This window comes from Notamacropus eugenii, chromosome 6 (genome assembly GCF_028372415.1).
Source record: "Notamacropus eugenii isolate mMacEug1 chromosome 6, mMacEug1.pri_v2, whole genome shotgun sequence".
Taxonomy (NCBI): Eukaryota; Metazoa; Chordata; class Mammalia; order Diprotodontia; family Macropodidae; genus Notamacropus; species Notamacropus eugenii.
Genome location: NC_092877.1, coordinates 70,589,663 through 70,617,096, shown reverse-complemented (window position 1 = coordinate 70,617,096; position 27,434 = coordinate 70,589,663). Strand labels below are relative to the sequence as shown.

The window sequence follows — 27,434 nt, the reverse complement described above, 5'->3', positions numbered from 1 at the left end:
ATAACCCTTCTACTTTTTCTTGACTAGTTTGATGAGTGTTATCGTTAAGTAATTGTAGTTTAAATTATTTGGAATATTTTCATTGATACTTCTACAGAGTATTAAGTTTACATGCAGATTCCATGCTCGTTTCTTACACTAAAATTTGAGATAAATTTTAGAAATTTTTGTAGTATATTACATTTTATTTCTGATTTGTAAAATGTTTATATTTGTGTAATATGCTTACTGGGAGAGTCTTCTAATAATTTTTGTAAAAGTTGTCAATAGAAACAGCCTTATTGGCTATTTGTACTTCTTGGAAACTTATTGAAAACTTTTTTTTAGAAAAACTTTGGATAGTCTATTCCATTTCTGTCCAATTTGTCCTCTTGCTTTAACCTTTAAAAAGTGATAAAACACTTGATTTCAAATGTTGATGATTACAACAGTGTTAGTGATGGTGGTGATATGATGAAGATATTCCAAGTTTTAGGTTGATATGTTAATATACAATTAATTAAAACTCAAGCCTCTGAGACCATTGATAACTATGGATTGGTTCTAAAAAGTTTTTCTTAGTCATGATTTGTAATTTTGAAAAACTATACACAGAAATACAAATAGTTAATGTTTCTCTTTTCTAATGCTTGTTATATGTATGTTTTTTTCCTAGATCTTCCTCAGAACTGTGATCCTAACATTCCCCTAGTTGCTCAGGAATTAATGAAAAAGATGATACGTCAGTTTGCAATTGAATACATTTCAAAAAGTGGTAAAATTCAAGAGAATAGAAATGGTTCAGTTGGACCAAGTCTAATATGTAAAGGTATCCAAATGAATCAAATAGAAAACTCCCTTCAGGAAGAGCAGGAAGGCCCCCTAGACCTCACTGTGAATCGAACTCAAGAACAAAATACTCAACAAGGTAAGACTTTTGTAATATACCATATACTAACATGTAATTATTTTAGGAATCTAAATTTTTTATGTTATTCTTCTTTGCTTGTTTATAGATAACACATTTAATATATGTCCAACTCTTATTTTCCATAGTGTGTAGTCAAGAGAATTGCACCTGTAAAAACAATGCCAAACCCTCATTTAACTATTAATTTGGTAAAAGAATGATAGTCTCTTTCCCAGATAGTCTAACCAGTGTCACATTTAGTTTTTATTAAACATCACCTCTTATTTTATCACTATAATCATACTATATTAAGAAGAAATATAACCAAAAGCAAGTAACTGATTGAAAAGTGAGAAAAAGCTTAAATAATTAGCACACCTGATGAGTGATGAACATGTACATGTGCTGTATTAAGTGTTGTTAATTTGGAGTTTAAAAAAGAACCAAAAAATATGCCCTTTACCCTAAGGCTGTTTAGTTAGGAATGTAGGAAAAAAACAAAGAAATGAAAAAAAATAAAGATGACTTCAGCTAATGAATTGTTACCTCACTCCTACCATGGACTGTACTTAGCTCATGAATCAGAGCTGAGACAAGAAACACATTATGGAGCCAGGGAGGGATAGACAAACGCATCTGCTTGTTCTTCCCACATATGGAGGGAGGGTACTAAGAAGATTGTCTTTTTACACAGGGTTACAGCAGAAAAAAGTATTTTCTGTGAAGTTTTGTAAATAGCAAGGGACCATTATACTTTCCATCTCCAGATGTATAAAATCATGATAATATTCCCTTAAATAATAGAAAATAGCTAACATGCTTTAGTTTTATTTTATTTAGCTTTAATTTTTCCATTCTGCTAAATTCAGTAATCCCCATTTCCTTCGGTCATGCTTTCTGTTACATGGTTGTGATACAAAGACCTTTCATCATTCTAATATCTGCAGATACTCTGTATTTATTAATATACCTCTTAAAATGTGGTATCCATAACTGGATATGCTATTCCAAGCATCCCACTAATACGGTGTACAGTTACAGGCATAGAAGAATAATAGATGGGAAGTTCTGATAGTAGCTTAGACCCCAAGTAATGATCCTTCCAAGTGACTTACTTAAGGGCATACAGTAGTGAGTATCTGATGTAAAATTTGAACTCAGGTCTTACTAATACCAAGGTTTGACCACTGTGCCACTGTACCCTTTTCATTTCTCCTTTAATCCTTCTTGTGTCAGACTGTCACTTCTTGCAAGTGGCAAAGTTTTCCTGTGGCACCTACCTTCTTTACCTTCTCATTTGCTCCTTCTGATTCATTATGGTCTAGGAGCCCAGGTGTTAAGGTTGATTTGAACTGTGTATAAGGTAAGCTGAATACAGAATCTCATTAAAGGCCTAAGGGAACTTATGACTAAAAGTTTATCAAATTAATTTTAGTTCACTAATTATGCAACATCTCTTTTGACTGCTCAGATGCCTTTCAGTTTCTGGGTTCATAATAAGTGTTTTATGTTGTTATGGTTGTCAGATAACTGAATACCAGACAACTAAGCCATGATTAGTTAATAGGTTTCAGTACAGTATTATGTTGACTTTTCAAACAGTAGTATGCTGAGTTGATATTTTATGTGTGGTTCCCCCTATGAGGTTCCCCCTTCCCTGCACTTATTTAAATGACCAATTATTTAATTTCCTTTTCACTTAATCACTACAGTATACTTTTTTCCTATTGTTTTTGAACATTTTTTTTATAATTATCAGGCATTTTGAGTTCTTTTCCTTTTAAGGTGTAAATCGTGTCTTCTTAACTTGGGGTTATTTACTTATTACTTTAAGGTATTACTTACAGGATACCCTTTTCATTCAAAAACGTGAAGTTTTATTTGCCTTATAAAAATACTGTATTCTTCATTTATAGCAACACTAAACCTGTCATCTAAATTATCCAAAAAAAGCTTTAGGAAGATTCCACTAATGGTTGATAAAAATTTCCTGAGTATGATAGGGTTTTAGCAATAGTCACTACAAGCAATATTGAAAGTAAAAACTCCATGTAATAGAAAGCCTGAGCACTAGCTCCTGTTACTCTCTGTCCCTTTAGTTCAATTCTGGGATGAATAAAGACTCCATGTTCAAGTGCTATAAAGGCCAAGTCCTCCCATGTTTTGTTTCTCAAGATTATACCTGTGTGTTTTTGTAGTGATCTTAGTCCACTGCTTCTAGGGTTCTAGCAGTGAAGCCTTGTCCTATCTGTCCCACCTCAGAGCTACTGAGATGTAGGTAGAATCAAGAGGGGGATGGGGGAAGGAAGGGTCAGGAAGTGTTAGTTTATGTAGCTTCTGTAGAACTGTCTATAGGAATTATAGAATTCTAGAACTAGAAGAAACATTTAAAAGTAGCATAGTTCAACACTCATTTTCCAGAAGAAGAAAACTTAAGACTCAGGTAGAATAAAAAGATAAGACATGGCTATTTCTTTCATATTAAAAGATGTATGTAATAACAATATTGTTAATCACTTGAATGTTTGATGGGTTCACAAATAGCCTTTGATATACTTCTTGTGTAGAATGATCACCCTAATCCCAATGAGTAAATAATGAACATTGTTGTTAAGACGGTAGTAGAATTATTAATTTTATTATATACTTCTTAAATGCTGCTTTGTTTTTTTTCTGTAAGGATGACAATGCATTAACTTAGAGCTCTTAAAGGTTTACAGAGACCTTTTCCTCACATATACTCAGTAAGATAGGCACTAAAGTATTGATCTCATTTTGTAAATGGATTCAGAAAGGTTAAATAATCTACTTAAGGTTATACAACTGGCAAGTGCAGTTCAGGATTTGAAACTAGATTTCTGCAGTTTTTGTCACAGCATCCTTTACATTGTGGCCAACTAGGGTTATTTCCCAATGAATTATATTCTTTTCATAAGAAGATGCCATACATAAACCAGAAAGATAGACCAAAAAGCATGAAGATATACATTTCTCCCTCTGTTTACAAAACACTTTTTAAAAAACTTACATTTTCATCAGCAAATAAATCCGTTTTTGATTGCTGCTAAATTTTTCACCTTTTTTTCTCCTTTCTCTAGTTTGCAATTACAATTAACACTTGTAGAATCTCTCATTTCAGTTGCCTCTTTTCCTGATAGGTTGTATTAAAGCCTTGCTCTAAGTAGTCATTCTGTCTCTCATTTTCATGTAATTTGGTCTCATTTATCTTAGCCTTTAACACATCATTTTTCTATGCTCTAGTTGAGGATATAAGAAAGCTCACTTTTCTACTTGCCTTAAAGAAATGTACAAAACGAGATTTGTAAATTGGAAAGCACTATAAGCATGTTAAATGATAGGTTTCAGTATACTTCTGTTTCTCCATGCTGTATATTCATTCACAAAGTACTAATTAAATACAACCTGCTGGGACAAATACAAAGATAATTAAGATTCGGATCTTCAAGGAATTTACATTCCAGTAAGGAAAATACAACGTGCATATATTATACAATTTTACACCCTAGGTATAGTTCACAATAGAGTTAAATAATGCTTAAAAGGAGGTCAATTTGACTTTATGCAGGTATCTTGGAGATTTTGTTGAATGTGACTTGTGACTAAATGTGAGATTAACAGAAAATTTTTGATTCAGAAAGTATGATTTAGATAAAATGGGTAGTGGCATAGAATCTTATATTCAGGAAATAAATTTCTTTTGGACCCATGTACTGGCAGTAGGAAACATGATAGAGAATACTGGATGAGATAACTATGGAGGAAGAAACAAGCAATATTGCATAGGAGTTGCGTACTACAGACCACCTAATCATAAGGAATAAATTAAAATCACAAACCTGGCATGGACTATGTGACAGTAGCCATGGAGAATTTCAGCTATCTAGATGACTGAGTCTTTTCTCTTATAAAGTCAGAGCAACTGGTAAATTTTTTATTTGTCTTGAATGACAATTTCGTTCTTCCAAAGATAGAAGAAGACACCAAGGGAATTGCTGTTCTGGGCCTGATTCAGACTAATTGAGAAAAAGTAGTTGCCATAGTATAATGATAATAATAATTCACACTTCTTATATTATTTTGTAGTTTATAAGACATGTCTTTCACAAAAACCCTATAAGATGGATTATATGCCTATTATTCTTCCCATTGTATTGTATAGACAAAGAAGTCAAGTCACTTGCCCAAGGTTGCACAGTTAGTAAATGGCAGAGCTAGTCCAGTGATTAAAAGGTTCTCACTCTTTCTGTTATACTGTTTTGTCTCTTGATGGGAGCTTTGGAAGATAGAAGCTATGGCATATTTGAGTTTATGATAGACAAGAAGGGGAGAGCTGGCTGTAAGCTTGGGTGTTTTTTTTGTTTGTTTTAAGTTTTTGTTCAGGCTAGTAATTCTATTGTAATGAGGAGACCTTCTACCATGGCAAACCTTTCACTTCTCCATAGCTTATACTCTTAAAAGTATAGCCTGGAGCACTGAGAGATTGTACAACTTGCCTATGGTTAGACTAGTAAGCAACCTAAAATTTGAGATGAGTTTCCACCATCAAAGGAAAAATCATACTTACAGCCTAAAATTCTGTGGCAGAAATGGACTTTATAAGAATAAGGTGCTCTCAAAAACAAAATTTCTATAGTTCAGACAGTCCTAATGAAGTTAAGAGACATCTGTCTAAAGAGACTGTGAAATTTATAGAAAGGTTCTCATTAACTAAATTAAAATTTTTTAAGGCATGTATAGAAGATGATAGCAAAGGCAAATAACTGAATATAAAGTGTCCTACGTCCCTTTTTAAATGTTAGCAATGATAAAAACCAAGAAAGAGCAGAAACTTTCAAAAAAATTAAAAAAGGGAGAAAATCTTTGTAATGAATTTCTCTGATAAAGGTTTCCTTTAAGCACCTAGGTGGTACAGTGGATAGACATGAGACTTGGAGTCAGCACGACCAGAGATCAAATCCTGCTTACTAGCTGGGTGACCCTGGACAGATCACTAAATTCTTAACCTCGGTTTACCCAACTGTAAAGTAAGAATAATAACATAATAAATACCTAATTACTTTACAGGGTTGTTGTAAATGCAGTGCTTTTATAAACCTTAAAACATAGTATAAATGCCAGCTATTATAATTATTATTTCCAAAATATAGAAGAAATTAATTCAAATTTATAAGAAGATGTATGCCTTATTCTTATACTGAATCTTAAATCTCTCACCTATCAGAGTAGCATTCTTCATCATTGACCCTCTGAAATAATGGCTAGTCATCATCATGATCAGAATTCTTAAGTAAAAATAATAGAGATTTTGCTTCCTGGATAAAAGCATAGAATTTATTATTAAAGTGATAGCTAAAGAGCATTTAAACATTTTTAAATGGTCTCTTCATTATATATTCCTTAGTTCTTTGCAATCTAGCTTCATCCCTTCCTGCTCTCTTGAAACTTCTCAAATGATAGCAGTGCAAGTGAATTTTTTTTTCAATCCTTTTTTGTCTTCAAGGTTTTTTATTCTATTGGCCATTCTCTCCTTTGAATTTAGAGGTACTCCATTGTCCTAATTCTCCTGTTTTTGTGACTATTTCTGTATTTGTTGTCTCCCACCTCATCAAAGGCAAACCTTTAAAATAGAGATGTTCTGCAAAGATGCAACATTTCCCTTTTTTGAGGCAATTCCCTTTTCTCACTATATATGCTTTCCCTTGTAAATCTCATTCACTTTAACTGATACTACTATGCATGTGCTATAAGGAAAAATCTGTCTTCCAGAAGTCTGTATCTCCAATCCTGACCTTATTTCGGAACTCCAAGCCTAGAATTCTAACTGCCTATAAAAATTCTGTACCTGCACCTGTTTCCTTCTCTGTTAACTATAATTAAGTTTGTCTTCAGTGATCAAAATATTGGGTTTTTATTTTACTCTTCCCACTTGTGTATTCTGTCATTTCCAGTAATAAAACATCTCTGATACAAGTCCCCTTTACTTTATCTCCATTGCTAATGTAGTGAAAGCCCTTATTGCCACTTCTTTGGACTATAGCAGTAGTCTCCCAACAGGTTTTCCCAACTCTTCCTCGTCCACCATCCTTCATACTACTGCCAGAATAATTATTTATACAAAGTACTGATACATTGGTTTTCTGGTCAACAGTTTTCAGTGGCTGCATATTCCCTGCTGAATAAAGTTGAAACTCTCTGAACCATTTATTACTACTTTTTTAGCATTGTCTCATTATTACTGCTTTCCTTGGATGCTGCAGTCCAGTCAAATTGGACTATTCACCCTGTATTACTTGTCCGCTTTGTAATTCATCTTCTGCAAAACTGCCAAAGTAATTCAAGGCATAGGACTGAGGGCTGACTTTTGTTATTCCATTGATTAAAAAAAAATCTTCACTGTTTTCATATTGTCTGTGGAATTATTTCAAATTCATCCTGGCATTTGTAAGCACTATTACACAATTTCACTCCAGCCTATTTTTTTTTTTAGCCTTAATTCACATTATTCCCATTTATACATAGCAGGGTATAGATAAAAAGAGGGCTGAAATAAGAGTTTTCCACTTATAAAGCCTAGACAAGCTTAAATTCTGTAAACCCAAAAGACTTATATTCAAAGTATTTGATGGCATTTATCAGTTCCTCAGATTTCATGGACATATAGTATCTATCAGAGTTTTCTCCTGCCCCACCAGTCTGTGTTATGAATTTTAATTTATTTACTAAAAGCAATTTCTTTGCTTAAGATCTGGCCCCAAGGAACTGGACCAGCTCTCAATGTCTTCCTTTTAAAATTTTATGGCAAAACAGAAATATTACTTTACCCTTGTATTTAAATGATTAAATGAAGTAAAAATCAATATTCAGTCTCTACTAAAATGAAATAAGTTAGTGATGTATGTATGATCTTAGAGTAAGTAGTATGGGTAACAGTAAATGTGATTGAAATTATGGCTATGCTTACTTAAAAGGATAATACCATTCAGAGGAATTAAGCTATTTTAAATGTAATCATAGAAAAATTCTTAACATGATTAGCTAGGTAAAACTATAGATGATAAAAAGAAATTGCAGGAGACTTCATTTATTTCCTTTTCAGTCTCTCCAAAGGTGTTACCAATGTTTAGGATTTATTATTAAGTGTATAAAATTAATATTTTAATATTTATTTCCTTAATGAATTTCTTTCACAATTGCTGTGTATACATTATGTTCAAACAGATGACTCTTACAGAAATCTGTCTTAATATGTATGACCTTAAAGTTTTCAGTTTGCCAAAGTTGTGATTTCTGATTCAGATTGAATACATTTGTGATTTTTAGTGGGAAATGACAACACAATTAAAAGTAGCATTGTAATGTTTTGTTACCTCCACTTAGGTCAGCAGTATTATGAATTAACAGTTTTATTTTCTGATTTTATGCCTCTTATATAAGCCATTGCATATCTGCCTTTTAACTGAATTAACTGAAATATATAGAAAATGTAAAATCCCACTGTAATCATTTTCTGCTGTTTATTTAAAAAAAAAGTGAAAAAAACAATGCCACTATAAGTACACTTTTCCAACAGTCTATTTCCCACCCTTGCATCCAAATCACTTAAGATTCCTTTAAAGATATAACAAGAGAAATAATGTACAAAGACCTTGTGATAACGCAAAGCATAAAGCAAGAAGATGCCAAAGGTATTTATCACTGTCATGGTGGAGATTCAGCATGAGAGTCCCACGTTGGGAGAGGGCTTTTCTCTGGACTGTGAAGTCCTCCTGATGCTTTTATTTGTATATAATGTTGTATTCACACATCAAGTCTTGAAACTTTACAAAAGTTCTTATAAGAGATATGAAACCAACCAAAATAATAGGATCCAACTATTCACATAAGAAAGACCACGAAGTTACAGAATGTCTGCTGCTCAGATTATGTCATGCATTTCAATAGACATGTAGTGGAATTTAGCTATTAATATTATGTCTCCAACTAACAGCACAAATGGAGCGGTGAATTAGGCCCAAATGTAAAAATTGGAAGAAAAAATTCTGGACTGCCCTGAGCAAATTGTAAAACTGCTTTAACTTGCATAGCTCCTTTGCTTCATATAATAACAGCATGATTGCTTCCTCTGTTATTGTTTGTAAGCCATGAAATACAAAAGTCTCTGAATAAGAAAGGATTTTACCCAAAGGGCAGTGGAGAGAGACATATAATGGTAATGAGAAAGTTACAATATAGAACCAATGAGGAACTTTGAAGAGAAACAGGAGTAAAATATGTCAACAGGTAAATAAAGAAATAAAGTATACAAGATATAGCATAGTCTTAATGATCCACCGGTCTCCGTAGATGTCCAGAGATATCAAAGAAACCTTTAGCAGGTTGTATAGACTCCCTGTGGTGAACTGAGCACATGGACAAGACTCAAACAGGGGATTCAGATTAAGATTAGATACCCATTTTAGTGAATGTCATGTACCAAAGAACATTTTTAAGTTTTTCACCAAGTAATCTATTAAAAAGATTATTATCCTATCATTTTATGAATCTTTTCTCTAAGAACTAAATTAGATTAATACTCCTAGTATTATTAATGAGAAACCTAAATGTCAGATTAATAGTCTATATTTTAATAATTTTTCTGAACTTGGCACATATTGAAAACTTTAGCCTTTCCATTTATGAGAAAGAATAGAAATAATTTGTGTAAGAAACCCTACATCTCTATTATGCAGTTTTGATTTCAAAATGTTATAATAAACATGGCACATTCTTTTCAAAGTTATACTACTTATGACTCCTGAACGTCCTTCTGTTTATTTTTTAAATGCTACAACCTTTTTTTTGCAATTTCTAGCCTTTTTTTTCTCTCTTCCAAATTGTCATTAAAAATTTTTTAAAAATCATAACAGATAAGGAAAGCTAATAAGCAAAACAAATGTTCACATGTCTATGTTCAAACATGTGTGTCTCACCCGTCAAGCAGTGAGTAGCACTGTAATTGTGGTTTTTTCAGCACTTACTTCCTTTGCATCTATTTGCTATAACAAAAAGTGCTGCTATAAGTATTTTTTATATATATTCGTCTTTTCCCTCTTTCTTTGCTTATATTTTCAGGGTATAAATGGCATCTCTGGATCAAAAGATATGTATAATTTATAATTATTTTTATACATAATTCCAAGTAGTTTTCTAGAATGACTAGACCAGTCTCACCAATAGTACTATTGTATATCTGTCTTTCAGTAGCCCAACAATTTTCATTTTTCTTTATCCCAACTTTGCCAGTCTGATGAGTATGGAGTAGGATCTTAGAGTTCTTTAATGGGAAGTGTATTTCTCTGATTATTAGTGATTTAGAGATCAGGAAAGGTTTTTAGTATTGAGTCGTGAAGGAAGTCATGGTGTCACTACGTAGAGATAAAGAATGTGATTGTGAAGATGGGAAATGGAATGTCATGGAGAGGAAACCGCCAGTAGTAGGACATTGTGACTATAACATAGAGGGTTTGAAGGTGGGGAGTAATTTAAAGTAAGTCTGAAAAGATATGTTGGAACCAGATTGATGATTTGAATGTTAGAAAATTTGTGATTTCATCATTTAGGCAACAGAGAGCCGCTGAACATTTTTGAGCAGGGGAGTGGCATAATCACAACTGTGTTTTAGCAATATTAGTATGGTGGCTCTGCGTAAGACAAAAGATTGGAAATTAGGAGAATGTTTAGGTGTTTGCAGTAGTCAAGGGTAAGAGGTAAAGTTTTGGTGCCAACTGAATTAGGGCAGTGGAGAGACATGATGGCGGGGGGCTGTTAAAAAGAAGAGCCATGGATGACTTTAAGGGCAAAAATCTAAGTGATTAGAGTGGCCATGCCTTCAAGAAAAATAGGAAATTTGAAGGAGGTGTGGATAATGGGGAGATGATGAGTTTGGCATCTCAACTTACATGCAAGTAAGATGTCCCTCTACTCTGTTGATGACACAGAGCTAAAGTTCAGGATCAAGAAAGATTAGGCCTGGATATTTGAGTTTGGGAGTTATCTATATAAAAAAATAATAAACCCATGGGAGATCACTTGAGAGAGTGACTAGAGAACTGAAGGAAGACAGTCATGCATAAAACCTGTTGGGACATGCAGTCTTGATGGGAAGTGGATTTATGGTCCAGGAAAGGAGACACTTAAGAGTCTCAGAAGATAGGGAAGTGATTACAAAGACTTAGCATGGCTTCATCAAATATAAATCATGCCAAGCTCACCTCTCTTTTTTTGATAGGATTATTAAAATAATAGATAAGGGGGAGCTTTTTAGTAAAACTTTTGTTAAAGTATTTCATATTATTCTTATGAAGAAGTTGGAGAACAGTTAGAGGTTGCATTAGATAATAATAGAATCAGAAGAATTCAGAACTGGTGTCAGCATTAGTGAAGGTCTATGGCAGAATAACTCCAGGGAACATTTTTATTAACAACTTCAGTAAAGGGAACAATCAAATTTGTAGTGACACAAAATTGTGAGGGATAACAAAGTCACTGGATCTTGATAGTCTGTAGCATTAAACTTAATCTAATAAAATGAGTTGAGGAAGAACAAATCTAAAGTTTTGCATTTGGATCCAAAAAAGTATAAAATGAGGGAGACATGGATAGGTAGTTGTTCAGAAAAAAAGATCAGGGGTTTTATTGAACCTGTTCAGGGCAATATGAGTCAGTAGTGTGAGATAGCAGCCAGAAAAGCTAAATTGATCTTGGACTTCATTAAGAAGAGCATACCTTGTAAGGACAGGGAGATGATGTTCTTACTGAACTCTGCCCTTGTCATATTTCATCTAGAGAGTTCTGCTCAGTTTTTCAAGGTAGCTACATCCCATTAGGGGAGGGAATTACATGTTAAGAAGAGAAAGAATGTAGCTTAGAAAATTTAAGGAGTTAGTGGCAGAATGTAAGAGACAGTGTGGAAAGATGGAATGGTTCAGCAATGTGGAAAAGTCATAAGTAAAATACTGGATATTGTAGAAGAGTTACTATCATAATTACTAGAGTTAGCATATATTTTAATTATCAGCCAATCACAAATATTAAGTCACCTGTCATATGAAAGCTGTGCTTTATCGTCCAGTAGGACAGTGGTCTCCAAAGTAGGATGCATGCATAACCTATTTGCTATACAAAGATAATAATTTCTCAAGTATTTATTTCCTCCTAAAAATTCTTTTTTCATTATATCATGTAATATATAGAAACATATATAAAATTTATGAACTACATATAAGTGAGGGTATATGTTCCAAGTTTTTAGTAAAGAAGTACATGATCTAAAAACTTTGAAGACCAGTGTTCTAGAGGATAATAATAATGATAAACAATTCCTACCTTAAAGTAAATTTTTTGGTGGGACAAGTCAATCTTTTCTAGCTCATGGAGCTTCTGATGAAGGAATTCCCTCTACCAGTGTTTATTTTGCTTTACAATTTGTAGTTGTAGAGAATTGCCTATAGATACCAGGAAGTTAGGTGACCTATCATGAGTCACACAACCTAATAATGTGACAGAGTAGGGACTTGAAACCCAGGTTTTCATGAATATGAAGCCAGCTCTCCATTCATTATGCCATGCTGCTAAGATGATAATAGAAGACATATTACTATTGATTGGAAGGTTTTTTTTTAATGGTTTTGAGCAATTTCTGATTGACAGATTCATGACAAATGTAAGATGAGAGAGATCCAGGAAGAGCTTTGTAAAAGAATAATTTGAGCTGGATCTTGAAGAATGAGTAGGATTTGGATAAGCAGAGGAAAAGAGAAAATATTTTAGGTAGGAGAGAAGATACGAGTAAAAATTTGGATTTTAAAGCGCACAAGGTGGATTTGAGAACAATAACTACTGAAGTTGTTTGGAATATAATGTTTGAAAACGTGTAATTGGGCATAAACTTATAAAAGTTGATTTTGGGAGGGTGGAGCCAAGATGGCGGAGTAGAAAAACGCACATATTCTAGCTCTTCCCTCACAGCCCGTAAAATACCTGTAAAGAAGACTCTCAACAAATTCTAGAGCAGCAGAAGCCACAGAACAATGGGGTGGAGATTTCCAGCCCAGAAGGACATGGAAGACCAACAGGAAAGGTCTGTCATACCGGACACACAGTGCAGCACAGGCCAGCCTTGGCCATACAGCGCAGCACCAGGAGGAGCAGACCTCAGGGGCAGAATCCCCAGCAGCAGCAGAGGTTCACAGATCCCTCAACCCACAGGTGCCAAAGGCAGCTTCAAAGGTCAGTGAGAGGGCTTTTTCACCTCCATGACAAGGGAACAGGGTCTTCCCCTAGCCCTGGCCCCAGGTGGCGGCTGCAGTGGCCAAGACAGGCAACAGCCATTGTCCATTGTTGGAGCCTCAGATAAAAGCCCCAGGGGGCATTGAGCAGCTGATCTGAACCTCAGCCCTGAGTAGTGGCCCTGCCCCCATCTAAAGCCCCTGGGGGAATTGAGCAGCTGATATGAATCTCAGCCATGAGCCAGGTCAGGGAGTAAACTCCTCTCTTGATTGTGCCACCTTGGAGGAACTGAGATCTTACAGGTCACCAGAATGTACCCTACTTTTGACAAAGGACCCAAAAGTCAAGTAACTGGTTGGGAAAATGCCCCAAAAAGGGAAAAAAATAAGACTATAGAAGGTTACTTTCTTGGTGAACAGGTATACTCTCCCATCCTTTCAGATGAGGAAAAGCAATGTTTACCATCAGGGGAAGACATAAAAGTCAAGACTTCTGCATCCCAAGCATCCAAAAGAAATATGCAATGGTCCGAGGCCACAAAAGAGTTCAAAAAGGATTTTGAAAATCAAGTAAGAGAGGTGGAGGAAAAATTAGGAAGGGAAATGAGAGTGATGCAAGAAAATCATTACCAAGGCAACAGCTTGGTAAAGGAGACCCAAAAAATGCTGAAGAAAATAACACCTTTAAAAATAAGCTAACTCAATTGGCAAAAGAGGTCCAAAAAGCCAGTGAGGAGAAAAATGCTTTAAAAAGCAGAATTAACCAAATGGAAAAGAAGGTTCAAAAGCTCACTGAAGAAAATAGTTGTTTAAAAATTAGAGTGGAACAGATGGAAGCTAATGACTTTATAAGAAACCAAGAAATTACAAAACAAAACCAAAAGAATGAAAAAATGGAAGATAAGGAAATATCTCATTGAAAAAACAACTGACCTGGAAAATACACCCAGGAGAGACAATTTAAAAATTATGGGACAACCTGAAAGCCATGATCAAAAAAAGAGGCTAGACATCATCTTTCATGAAATTATCAAGGAAAACTGCCCTGATATTCTGAAACCAGAGAGCAAAATAAACATTGAAAGAATCCAGCAATCATTTTAAAAGAGATCCAAAAAAGAGAAACTTCTAGGAATATTGTAGCCAAATTCCAGAGTTCCCTGGTCAAGAAGAAAATATTGCAGGCAGCTAGAAAGAAACAGTTGAAGTATTGTGGAAATATAATCAGGATAACACAAGATCTAGCAGCTTCTACATTAAGGGATCAAAGGGCTTGGAATATGATATTCCAGAAGTCAAAGGAGCTAGGATTAAAACCTAGCCACCTACCCAGCAAAACTGAGTATAATACTTCAGGGGAAAACATGGTCATTCAGCGAAATAGAGAACTTTCAAGCATTCTTGATGAAAAGACCAGAGCTGAAAAGAAAATTTGACTTCAAATACAAGAATCAGGAGAAGCATGAAAAGGTAAACAGAGAAATCATAAGCGACTTACTAAAGCTGAACTATTTACATTCCTACATGGAAAGATAATATTTGTAACTCTTGAAACATTTCTCAATATCTAGGTAGTTGAAGGGATTATACAGACACACACAGAAGGAGAGAGAGAGCACAGGGTGAGTTGAATAGGAAGGGATCATATCTAAAAAAATTAAGAGCTGAGAGAGGAATATATTGGGAGGAGAAAGGGAGAAATGGAATAGGGCAAATTGTCTCTCATAGAAGAGGCAAGAAAAAGTTTTTTCAATGGAGGGGAAAAGGGAGGAAGTGAGAGGGAAATAGTGAAGCTTACTCTCATCACATTTGGCTTAAGGAAGGAATAACATGCACACTCAGCTTGGTATGAAACTCTATCTGACACTACAGGAAAGGAGGGGGAAAGGGTGGGGGGAGGATGATGGAAGGGAGGGTAAATGAGAGGGGGGAGCAAATAGAAGTAAACACTTTTCAGAAGGGACAAGGTCAAAAGAGAGAATAGAAGAAATGGGGGACAGGATAGGATGGAAGGAAATATAGTCTTACACAACATGACTATTATGGAAGTCATTTGCAATCTAGCCTATATTGAATTGCTTGCCTTCTCAGTGGGGATGGGTGGGGAGGGAGGAAGGGAGAGAATTGGAACTCAAAGTTTTAGGAACAGATGTTGAGAATTGTTTTTGCATACAACTGGGGAATAAAAAAATTCAGGTGATGGGGTATAGAATTTATCTTGCCCTACAGGACAAGAGAGAAGATGGAGATAAGAGAAGGGAGGGGTGTTAGAAGGGAGGGCACATTGGTGGAAGGGGCAAGCAGAATGCAAGGTGTTTTGGGGTCGGGTGAGGGAGAGATGGGGAGAAAATTTGGAAGTCAAAATTTTGTGGAAATGAATGTTGAAAACTTAAATAAAGATAAAAGTTGGTTTCAACCTTGGAGGTAGACTTGAAGAGGGCCTTAAATTTTGGACTAAAAAATCCTTTTGTTTTGCTTAGAGCACTTAGAAACTCTTTAAAATATTTGACCAAAGAATGAAGTGATCAAAATGGTATTTCAGGAACGTTAGTAAGGTGGCATTGTTTGGGGTAGATTAGAAACAGGGGGATTATATTAGTTCGAGTACTTTGATTTCCCCTTCTGATACTTGCCCCATTGCCAAGTCCCATCTGAAAGTGATCTCTGTTTCAAATATAAATATTCTGGGGCAGCTAGGTGGAGCAGTGAATAGAGCACCAGCCCTGGAGTCAGGAGGATCTGAGGTCAAATTCAACCTCAGACATTTTGACACTCACTAGTTGTGTGACCTTGGACAAGTCACTGTCCCCCAATTGCCTTGCCTTCCCCCCTCAAAAAAAAAAAAAAGGAAACAAAAAGCAAATCAAATATAAATATTCGTTTAATTCTAGTTATTTAACATCTGTGAACTCACACCAGTACTGTTTTAGATAAAAATTCCCAAGGGCCGTGAACTATATAAAATAATTTACACAGCCATGCCATAAAGTCTTTTGTATATACTTTGGAAATACTTAATATTTATATTAATTTAGATTACTGCTGTACTCCTAGATGCTTTAAAGAAAATCATTAGAGAGGGTTAAGATTTTACAAATGTGGAACCTGAGTTAATTCCAAGTCTTATTACCACAGTTGTATTTTTAGATTGATGATAGAATGCCTTAAGATTTGTACAGATATGAGATATGAAATTTATGTAAGGATATTTACATATTAAAGATATATAAGGAACTAATTCAGATTTATAAGAATTGTTTCCCAGTAGCTAAGTGGTCAAAGGAATTGAATAGGCAGTTTTCTAAGGAAGAAATCGAAGTTGTCAGCAACCATATGAATACATGCTCCAAATCACTAACAACTAAAGGAATACAAATTACTTCCACTTTTAAGGTTCCTTCTCATCAGAGTTTGGCAAAGATGATAACAAAAATAATGGCAGTTGCTAGAAGACGTGCAGGAAAACAAGCATGGTAATACACTTTTGATGGAGCTGTGGTTTGGTCTAGCCATTCTGGAAAGCACTGAGGAACCAAGTCCAAAAAGTCATTAAACTGTATGTATCCTTTGACCCAGTAATACCACTCTCACAACAAATGAAAGAACAGGGGGCGGAGCCAAGTAGAAAGATGCATATACTCTAGCGTTTCCCCCACAGCCCACAAAATACTTGTAAAAAGGACTCTCAAGAAAGTCTAGAGCAGCAGAAGTCACAGTACAACAGAGCGAAAGAGGTTTCCAGCCAAAGGTAACTCAGAAGGCCAACAGGAAAGGTCTATCTCACGGGAAGCTGAGCAGAGTGGAGCACAGCCCTGGCAGGGCAGCACTGGGAGGAACAGGGCCTGAACAGACCTCCAGGAAGAGTTCCTAGCAGGGAAGGTCCCAGATACCTCAATCCACAAGTGACAAAGAAAGCTCCAAAGGTCAGTGGAGGAGGGCTTTCCCAGCTGGGCGAGAAGGAATGGGGCTTTCTCCAGCAATAACCCCAGGTGATGGCACAGGCCACCATTGTTCAGGCAGCTCAGCTTAAAGCCTCTGGTGGTAGGGAGCACCTGATCTAAACCCAGCCCTGAGTAACAGCCCTGCCCCCACCCAAGGCCCAGGGGAACCAAGCAGCTGAGTCTAATTTCTTGACAAAGGATTCAGAAGTCAAGTAACTGGCTGGGAAAATGCCCAAAAAAGGGGAAAAAAATGAGACCATAGAAGGTTACTTTCTTGGTGAACAAGTGTCTCCTCCCATCCTTTTGGATGAGGAAAAACAAGGCTTACTGTCACAGGAAGACCCCTGCCTCCAGGGCCTCCAAAGTGAACTTAAACTGGGCTCAGGCAATAGAAGAGCTTGAAAAATAAGTTAGCAGCTTGCTAAAGGAGAACCAAAAAAATGCTAAGTAAAATAACACCTTTAAAAAGAGGCTAACTCAATTGGAAAAGGAGGTCCAAAAAGCCAATGAGGAGAAGGAGGCATTAAAAAGCAGAATTAGCCAAATGGAGGAGAAGTTTCAAAAGCTCACTGAACAAAACAGTTCTCTGAAAGAGAGTATTGAGTTCAAGGAAATGAATGACTGATATAAACCAAGCAGTTAGAAAACAAAATCAAAAGTGTGAAAAAATAGAAGATAATGTGAAACAGCTCACTGGAAAAACAACTGACTTGGAAAATAGATCCAGGAGATACAATTTAAAAATTATGAAACTACCTGAAAGCCATGGTCAAAAAAAGAGCCTAGACATTATCTTCCATGAAATTACCAAGGAAATCTGTCCTGATATTCTAGAACCAGAGGGCAAAATAAATATTGAAAGAATCTACTGATCACCTCCTGAAAGAGACCTGAACAGAGAAACTCCTAGGAATATTATGGCCAAATTTCAGAGTTCCCAGGTCAAGGAGAAAATACTGCAAGCAGCTATAAAGAAACAATTCGAGTATTGTGGAAATACAATCAGGATAACACAGAGTCTGGCAGCTTCAACATTAAGGGATCGAAGGACTTGGAATAGGATATTCCAGAAGTCAGAGGAACTGGGATTAAAACCAAGAATCACCTACCCAGCAAAACAGTATAATACTTCAAGGGAATAAATGGTCATTCAATGATATAGAGGACTTTCAAGCATTCTTGTTGAAAAGATTAGAACTGTATAGGAAATTTGACTTTCAAACACAGGAATCAAGAGAGGCATGGAAAGGTAAACAGGAAAGTGAAATACACACACACAGTACCGGCTGTGTTAAATCAGAAGAGATGATATCCACAAAAAAAAAAAAGATGCAAAATAAAAATTAAGGGGTGAGGGAAGAAAATACTGGGAGGAGAAAGGGAGAAATGGAATGGGGCAACTCATAAAAAGAGGTAAAGAAAAATATTATTCAATGGAGGAGAAAAGGGAGAAGGGGAGAAGGGAAAAGTGAAGCTACTCTCTCCACATGTGGCTGAGGGAGAGAATAACATGCTCACTAAATTTGATCCCATACTACAGGAATGTGGGGAAGGAGGCAACAAGTGGGGTGAGAGGAATGATAGAAGGGAGGGCAAATGGGAGAAGAGAGTAACTAGAAATAAACACTTTGGGGAAGGGACAAGGTCAAATGAGGGAGTAAAAAAACAAGAGGGGATAGAGTAGGATAGAGGGCAATATAGTTAGTATTACACTACGTGATTATTATGGAAGTCTTTTGTAAAACCACACATATATAGCCTGTATTGAATTGCTTGCCTTCTCAGTGGGGCTGGGTGAAAAGTTGGAATTCAAAGTATTAGTAACGAATATTGAGAATTTTTATTGCATATAACCAGGAAATACGAAACACAGGTAATGGGGTATAGAAATTTATCTTGCCCTACAAGAAAAGAGAGAAGATAGGGATAAGGGAAGGGTGGGGTATGATAGAAGGGAGGGCTCGTTGAGGGAAGGGGTAATCAGAATGCAGGGTATTAGGGAGTGAGGGTAGGGGAGAGATGGGGAGAAAAATTGGACATGTTACAAAGTAATGTAAAAGCAATTAGTATTAAAACAATTGACTGAATTACTGAGACTAAATCAGAGACATCTTTAGTTTGGGGAAATGAATTTTAGTCTAAGTCTCCTAGAGGCAGGTAACTTCAGGTAAAATTTGGCATTGATGGAGAAGTTAAGGTTTTAATGGTAAATTTGATTTTATGATTGTTCTTTAATTAGGAACTAGAACATGTATAGAAAGGCATGTAAGCCACTTAAGACTTGACCCAAAAGATGTTCCTTAGCCAAAGTGAAACTATAGTCATATCTGAAACCTGGTTATTGGAACTTGCTATTTTAAGATGTTATGGGACTGTTAAGTGACTGTTCTTCTGAGTCTAACTCCAGGTATGGATAGCAAGAAAGGCAGTCTGAGCCTCCAATCCATGATGCCAGTAAGCCTGTGAGATGCTGGTATGAACTGAAAAATGTGATCTCATGGGAAGGGTGGGAGAGCAGCTGTTCAGCCTGGGCTGAGGTAGGATTCTCCTGACTCAATTCCCCCATTGACACCTGGCAGACTTTAAGCCTGACTGAATGCAAGGTGACGATCTACTCCTGTCTGAAATTGACATGAAGTTCGGGAGATATTGTTTCCCTTCCCTGTTCCTACTCTTAGTGGCAATTTCCTATAGTCAAAAGGTTTGTAAGCTTAATATCAGATCTGTTAAATTATAGATTGTTGGTAGAGGAACATCCAAGGTTAAGCCTAAAATTAAGCTATTAGGCTTAGGACTTTAGACCATCAACAATAAGTTAGGGTCCTTTAATTCTTAGTAATAGTGTGGAGACAGGTCACGGGCTTATGAATTTAGCATACATAGTTATTATTTGTGCCTCAGTTGCTTAACGTTAAAAAAAATTCTTTTGTGGTCTATATTGTAAATGCTTTAAAAGAAATATCACCTGACCAAAAAAAAAAAAAATGAAAGAACAAAGAAGAGGAAAAAAATATTCATAGCAGCTCCTTTTGCACTAGCAAAAAACTGGAATGATTAAACAAATTATGGTGTATGAATGTGATGGAATACTGTTGTGCCATAAGAAATGATGAAAGGGATGGTTTCAGAGAAACATAGGAAGACTTATGAACTGTTGATAAACAGTGGATAGAAAGAACCAGGAGGAAAACTTTGGCAATAATATTGTAAAGACAGAGGACTTTGAAATTCTTAAGAACTATAATAGTGTGTTGACCAACCAATTCCAGAGTACTGATGATAAAGCCTCTCTTACCTTCCAAGAAGTGATCAACTTAAAAGAAAGAATGAGGCGTGCGTTTTTGGACATGGCCAATGTGAAAATTTGTTTTGCTCAGCCCTGTGTATTTGTTTAAAAAAGGTTTTGGGGTTTTTTTTTTCCATTTTCAATTTTTGAGGAGAGATGGGAAGCCAAAGGGATTGAATTCCTCCCAAAGCAACAATAACAGCAACTAGAAGATAAAAGGAAGGCAGAAGGAATCACATCAGCAGCATGGCTTTGAAAGTTACATAGCTAATGTAGTATATGCTTTAAAAGAAAAGCAGGCTCTACAGAAGAGATTTCATGGTGTTTCCTCTCTTGTTCCACACTGCATATTGAAGTGATCGTTTTATTTAGTATTAAGTTCACAATAAAAAGTAAAATTGAAAAAAAACTAAAAACACTAAAGTAATTGACAGGTATGCATCAACAATACCTGTTTCCCACTAGATGAGTGATCAGAAGTTAATTTAAAAATTAAAATATATACATTACAAAAATCAAATTATATAAAAATTTATTTTCAGAAGAATTGCAAACAATAAATTATTGTAAAAGTATGATCCACAACTTATAAGCAAAATGTAAATTAAAACAGTTTCATAGAACTATAAACAATCAATTTTGAGAGGGACTTTGGGAAGATAGAAAAACATTTATTTAGCATTTTCTGTGTGCCTGACACTGGGCACAGATTGCTGTTGTTGTTGATCCTTCATTCCCTAAGAGGACCAGTGACATCAACAGGGTGATGTCTTGACTTACAAGTGAATTGAATTTAAGTGAGGCAGAGCTGTGCAAAGTTATCAGCTCTACTCTCCTCCAGAGTCCTCAGAGTCCAGTGGCAAGACATTAGGTCAGGATGACTGGTGATGATCCAAAATGCAGTGGGGAAGACTTTGCCCTTTTTAAGTTAAAGTCTTTCTCAGTTTGTCTGAAGTAACATTCAGTAATTAAAAGCTAGGTAAGAACTGAAGTAAAAAAAAACAAAAACGGCCTACTTTCCCTTCACAAAATAATCAGTCAGGAGAAGAAGAGACTCAGAGTTTCTGGCCAGAACAGAAATAATTGCTATTTACACTAACTGAACCATCAAAACCAAAATAGTCAGGCACAGATAGGCATATATTGTTGATGTTGCTGTAAGAGTAATAGTCCAACTGTTCTTGATTTCAACTTGGAATCTTGAAAGAAAAGTGATTAGATTGTCCATACCATTTGACACATTGAACCCACTGCTACTTATAATCCTCAAGGAAATCAGACACAGAAACAAGGATCTAGTAGATGTCAAAATATTCGCTGCAGTGCTCTCTGGTAACAAATAACTGGAAACAAAAAGTAAGGAAAAATAATTACTTTTACTGTTTCCTTAAGAAGACCTACCAGCATAGATCAGTCACTGTGAAAAGGACATAAAAACTCTTTCCCCAGACATTCAGCCTACAAACATTTAATTTTGTGCCATGCGGAGATGTCAGTCACACAGAACTCCAGTTTAGAATACTAGCTAAACTGTAAAACCTTATGGAAGAAAATAGTGAAAGACTACAAAACAGTATTTCTTGATAAGTAACAAAAATAAACATGCAAAAAGCTTGTCATTATCATTAGATATGACCTGGAGAACAGCAAATATGCTTGAAATGAAAGTTGTTTTTTTTTAACTTTTATAGTAATCTACTCTCATTTGCAAAAATAACAAGGATAGCCTATATACATACTAAAAAATGTCTCAGCAAAACTTTAGGTAGGGAACAGACAGGCATTCATAGGCAATTTTCGACATGTTTATGGTCATATAACTGATTGAACGATATATAGAAAATATAAAACTTGGGAGTTGTTTTAAAAAACACACAACACTTGATTAAAACAAAATGTAATCATGAAGAAGGCCTTAAGGTACCTCCTATGCTCATGGTAAAATGATATGAAATTGTTTATGGAGGGTCTAGAATATTGTATATGTAGACAAACATAATGTGTTTAGTTTTGCTGAACTGCTTTTTTTTAACTTATTAAAAATCTTTATTATAGAAGATGACTTCTTGGGAAGGGGTGGGATATATGAAAAATGAAAGTGATGTACAAACAAAAATTATCAATAAAAAGTATTTTTATTGTTGTTTAGAAGAGAATAGCTTCAAAGATAATAGTAAATTTTAGCCCTTGCTATATAGGTTTAAGTTCAGATACTTACAGACATTTAGTGAGACATTTAAGTTCTTGCAACCTTAAAATAAAGACTGTAGAAAAAAAGAGTGGTAATGTAAAGTTAGAGAATGTGGTTGGAGCCAATGTAAATGTTGTAGGCTGGCAAAAACCCAGAGTGAATCTAAAGTTAAAGAAAACTATTTACAAAGATTTACCAATCATTCTTTTTTTCACTTAATTAGAAGTGTCATTTATATGCTGTATTTCATAATTCAGAAGAAACAAAAGATTTTATAATGAATGCAACTGTAGAGATATTTGCCAGTGATCTTCTGTCTCCTGAAATCTAGCAAGTTATAAAATAGCTAGATTTGTTCAAGAAAAGGGTTCTCCTTTCTTATGAAAGGAGTCCCATGCAAAAGACAAAGTTTCTGTTGATGATGATCTCCAAATCCTCCTTTTTGCAAATGGCATTGTAGCTCGTAGGTTTTTGAACTTGAAAGAGTCTTACAGGTTATTTAACCCAACTCCTTCATTTTATAAATGAAGAAACTAAAGCCCAGAGGTTAAGCAGAGCTATGATTTGACCCCAAGTTTACTGACTCCAAAACAGGCACTTTTTCTAATAAACCCATGCTTTTTGTTATTTTCATCAATACAAGATCGCTTCCCATTCCTAAGAATCCTTCCTACAGCATCCCTGACAAGTAGTTGTCTGGTTTGTATGCTGTGTTCAAATGAGAGGAAAAACCTACTACTTCCTAAGGTTCCTCTTGGTTACCTCTAGATGTTAGGAAATTTGTACTTGTATTCAACATTATTCATATTTTCTGTAATTTCCATGTCTTTTCTTCTTTATGCCCTCTAGAGCTAAATAGAAAAAATGTAAACCTTCTTTGACATGTAACTCAATTTTCTCATCTATAAAAGGAATCAGTTGGACTCTGCTTGCAAGCTTTAACTTTATGATCTCAGGTCTAGATGACCTCTAGAACCTCAACCTTAACAGAACAAATCCTTTTATTAAGGGTATTTGTTGTGTGAAGTCTGGATTCAGTTAAAGAGCCACACTTGAGGATCTTAAGGGCCACATTGTGGCCTCAAGGCCACAAGTTCCCCATCCCTGCTCTAGTCTAAGGAAAAAATGTAAATTTAAAAAATGTAAACTTTAAAGAATTAAACCATTCAGCTACTCTGAAGACTTGATTATGTAGAACATTCCTAGTGGGTGACAGTTATACATATTTTTTTATACAAGATGTTTCAAGAGTTTTTGTGTAGTTTTAAACTTTAAGAGCCAAAATCTCTATTCAGTTTCAGCTGTTGGGGGGAGAGGGGTGTCTAAAACTGCACTAAAATTTTGGGGACATGTATAACAAATGTGTGTATTTAAAAAAAAAAACTTGCATTCTTATAGTGCTTTCCTCATAACCCATGAGGTAGGTAGTGCAAGTTTCAATATATATATTTTATAGTCAAAGGTAATATACTTTTAGAGGTGGTGACTTCCTTAGTCATGCTATCACGCAAGTGTCAAAGCAGACACAAGCTTTTTCCAACTCCAGGTTTAGTACTCTATTGTACTATTTCAGTGTAATTATAAGGACACATTTAACATTAAGTATTTTTAATGTGTAGTCATTTAAATTCTGTTGTTAAATGTAAGAATCTTATTTGCTATCATGACAGAATATGCCTTTGTCTTACGTGCTTTCTTGTAATGATCACATAGATACTGAAATGGTGCCCATAATCATAAAGTCCTGTACATTGTCTTAGGTTTTTAATTTTTATATAGCATTATAAAATTAATATAAGCACATGCCTTTCTAAGAAAAATGGATTATTATGACCCTTTGATTTTAACATGATAAATAGTCTTAAAATTTCTTTTTGTTAAAAGAGGCTCATTATTTTAGTGATCCATGTAACAGTTGAACAGTTTTTCCATTTCATAATCTGTACCTTTTTCATTAGATCAGGAAAGTAAGTCTTCAGTTTTCATCTTAATATGCTCCTGGTAGCAATATCATAATTATATCATCGTAAAATAGATTCTATTTTCCATTAGTAACAATATTAAAATGGGGAGGGAGGAGATGTTTGTGTTCTGACTTGAAGGATTCATATTAAATGACTGACATAGTCAACAGTACAAAAAGAAAAGATGAAACAATTTTAAACCTTAAACAATTCAAAGTAGTAAAATTGTATATATTAAGTACTACAAAATGGACACCATAAATTATATTGTAACTAGTATTGGTTAGTTATCTACTATGTGCTAGGTACTGGGCTAAGTGTTTTAGTGAAAATTCTCTTATTTGATCCTCACAGCAGTACTGGGAAATGGTGCTGTTAGTCTCTTTACGTTACATTTGAGGAAACAGAGGTAGATAAAGATTAAATGCCTTGCCCAGAGTCACACTTCAAGAGTCTGAGGCCAAATTTTAATTCAGGCTTTTCAGACTTCAGGACCAGTGTGGTACTCATTGTGCCACTTAGCTGCCACTATATTGTGGGCTTCAATAAAAATAACATACATACCACATATAGAAAGTAGAACTTGGTTGTTTTAGACTTGGGCTCTAAGGACTAATAGTCCAACATAATAATTACTCATTAATTTTGCCTGCTTTCATAGAATTTAGAAGTAAGGATTTAGTGGGATAAATTAAAGATTACCCATGTATCCTTTCTTAAAACAGAACTCCTTGCTATAGTTGAAAATTGATGCCTTTTTCTCTGTACATTTTCTGTAGCAAGTACAAATATTTCAAAATTATTCCATTGACATTTGAACTGTATTCAGTATTGATTTCGTTTTTTCTTCCTCCTTTTTTCTTCTAACAAATATAATCATAGTATCTAAAAACTTGAATGCCTAAGGACTTTAAACTGTGAAGGTTTGAAAAGATTTTCTCAAATATTGTGCTCTTACTCATGCTTTCTTTACGACTTTCCCCTGCCCCCTACATCTCTGACTCTGAATACAGCTCTTCCCCTTACCCCCCAAAATTCAACTACATAAAAAGTACATATTGTGTCAGAGGCTGCTTTGAATAAACAAACAAGTTAGGAAAGAATAGCTGAAGATTGCCTTCCTTTGTGATAGGAAGTGTCAATGAACTGATTTATGTATAAAGTGTGCTTGTTTTACTTTTGTACAGTTCTCCATACTAATTGCCACAGAATTTTATAGTACCACCTGGTAGAACTTTCTCTTTATTTCTCCTCTTGTTTCTAAATCACTGCCTACCTCCAGTAGTTAGTTCTGTACTAAGGAAGCCACTAAATGACAGGTAAGAGCAAAATATAGAAATAGAAGAGTGACATATTGTTGAATAAATGTGGTAACAAAAGTGAAACATGAAACATAATATGCCTACATTTTAAAACTTTTATTTAATCTTTTTTTTTCTGAAAAATTACAGGGGATGGAGTATTAGATCTGTCTACAAAGAAAACCAGCACAAGATCCGAAGAGTCCTCAACATGTGATCCATCTTCTGAAAATTCTATGTCTGGGTAAGCCACATCTAGGAAATAATTATTAGTTGATGCAAAAAATACATCTTTGAAGACAGAGTTTTTATGATATATTGAGTAAACTTATACACATTATACATCGTTTTTCTTCAGAATTTTTACCACTCATAAATGTCTATATCACACCTTTCATTTGTCTTTTTTCTTTCTTTCTTTCTTTTTTTTACTCTTTCTGTTAAAGAAAAGTTATCAGAACAATCACCAAACTTTAGTTCATGTTGCTAAAATGCAAGTTTAATCACAGAATGCAAACTAAGAAGCAGGACTGCAAAAGATGATTTCAGTTACTTCAGGAATTTATTTAGGAAACATTTTGAGCAGAACATTCAACTTCAATACTTAAATTTTTAAAATAACATGAACAAGTTTTAAAAGTACTATATTCAGTCATTCTTAATGAAAAAATAACTCATATTATTGATTTTTATTCTTCCATAGGTTTATGGTGGTGGCAAAACTGCTTGGTATACATGCTCAGCAGTGACCATAAAAAGTTATTTTATGTGTCAAAAGCTACCATTAAATTAATTTAAATAAATAACCATTAATGAAATACTGTTCTGTTAGATTTTGTTATAATTTGGGTAACATCCCATTTTATTAGCTATGGCAGGACCCTTTTGTCACCTGTACATATTAGAGAACAATTTGTTTCACCTAAGAATATCAGGCATTTTTGAGTCATAAGATGCATTAAACCTTTTGTATGAATTTGAAGTTTTACAATGATACATTAGTTAGAAGAAAAATAAATAGATATTAAAAATATCTAAAACTGGGTTTTATTATCCAAGTATTTGATTATGGTTAAGTATAGAATTTTAAGTTTTTAGACATAGAAAACTTAGTCTTGTGGAAGTGTGGGATGTTTGTGTTTGGTAATGTTCCTATAAATTTCCTATAAAGGGGTTGACTCTTTTATTACTTGTTTAGCGGTAACGTCACGTTTCTACTAACAAAAGCTCCTTTAGGATTTGGGTATTTTTAATAATGGAACACTAATTGTATAAATTATATCAGTGTTGCTCTGCAAGCATCTATCAGAGGAAATAGCAACAACATGAGAATATTATGTATTTACTGAGTTAGGACTTTAAGTTCTTGGAAGGTCTGCCCGTAGAGACCACTGTACGATTGACACATTGTCCTACCAGGACTATAGCATTTGTTATGATAAGGAGTAACTACCACGTCTCAAAGACTTTAAAGTGTCAGAAGCAGTGATGTTACCTAAGCAAGGAGCATAATAAAGGAGTGGACCCTCCCCTTCCATAGCTGTGTGAGAGTCTCTCATGCATCAGTTTACCATC

General features: G+C 34.9%; 1 protein-coding gene across 11 annotated transcripts in view; it reads left to right on the top strand.

Annotated features, from left to right (window-relative positions):
- The window catches only part of LCORL (ligand dependent nuclear receptor corepressor like), a 164,193-nt gene that overhangs the window by 90,636 nt on the left and 46,123 nt on the right, over nucleotides 1–27,434 (top strand). For 9 of the 11 annotated variants that reach the window (XM_072620357.1, XM_072620351.1, XM_072620348.1 and 6 more), the window contains 2 exons: nucleotides 656–907; nucleotides 26,010–26,103. In XM_072620357.1, coding sequence (XP_072476458.1) covers nucleotides 656–907; nucleotides 26,010–26,103 — 346 coding nt within the window. Of the gene's footprint in view, nucleotides 1–655; nucleotides 908–26,009; nucleotides 26,104–27,434 lie in introns of those variants that run through there. The other 2 variants (XM_072620359.1, XM_072620358.1) reach the window with 2 other exon arrangements.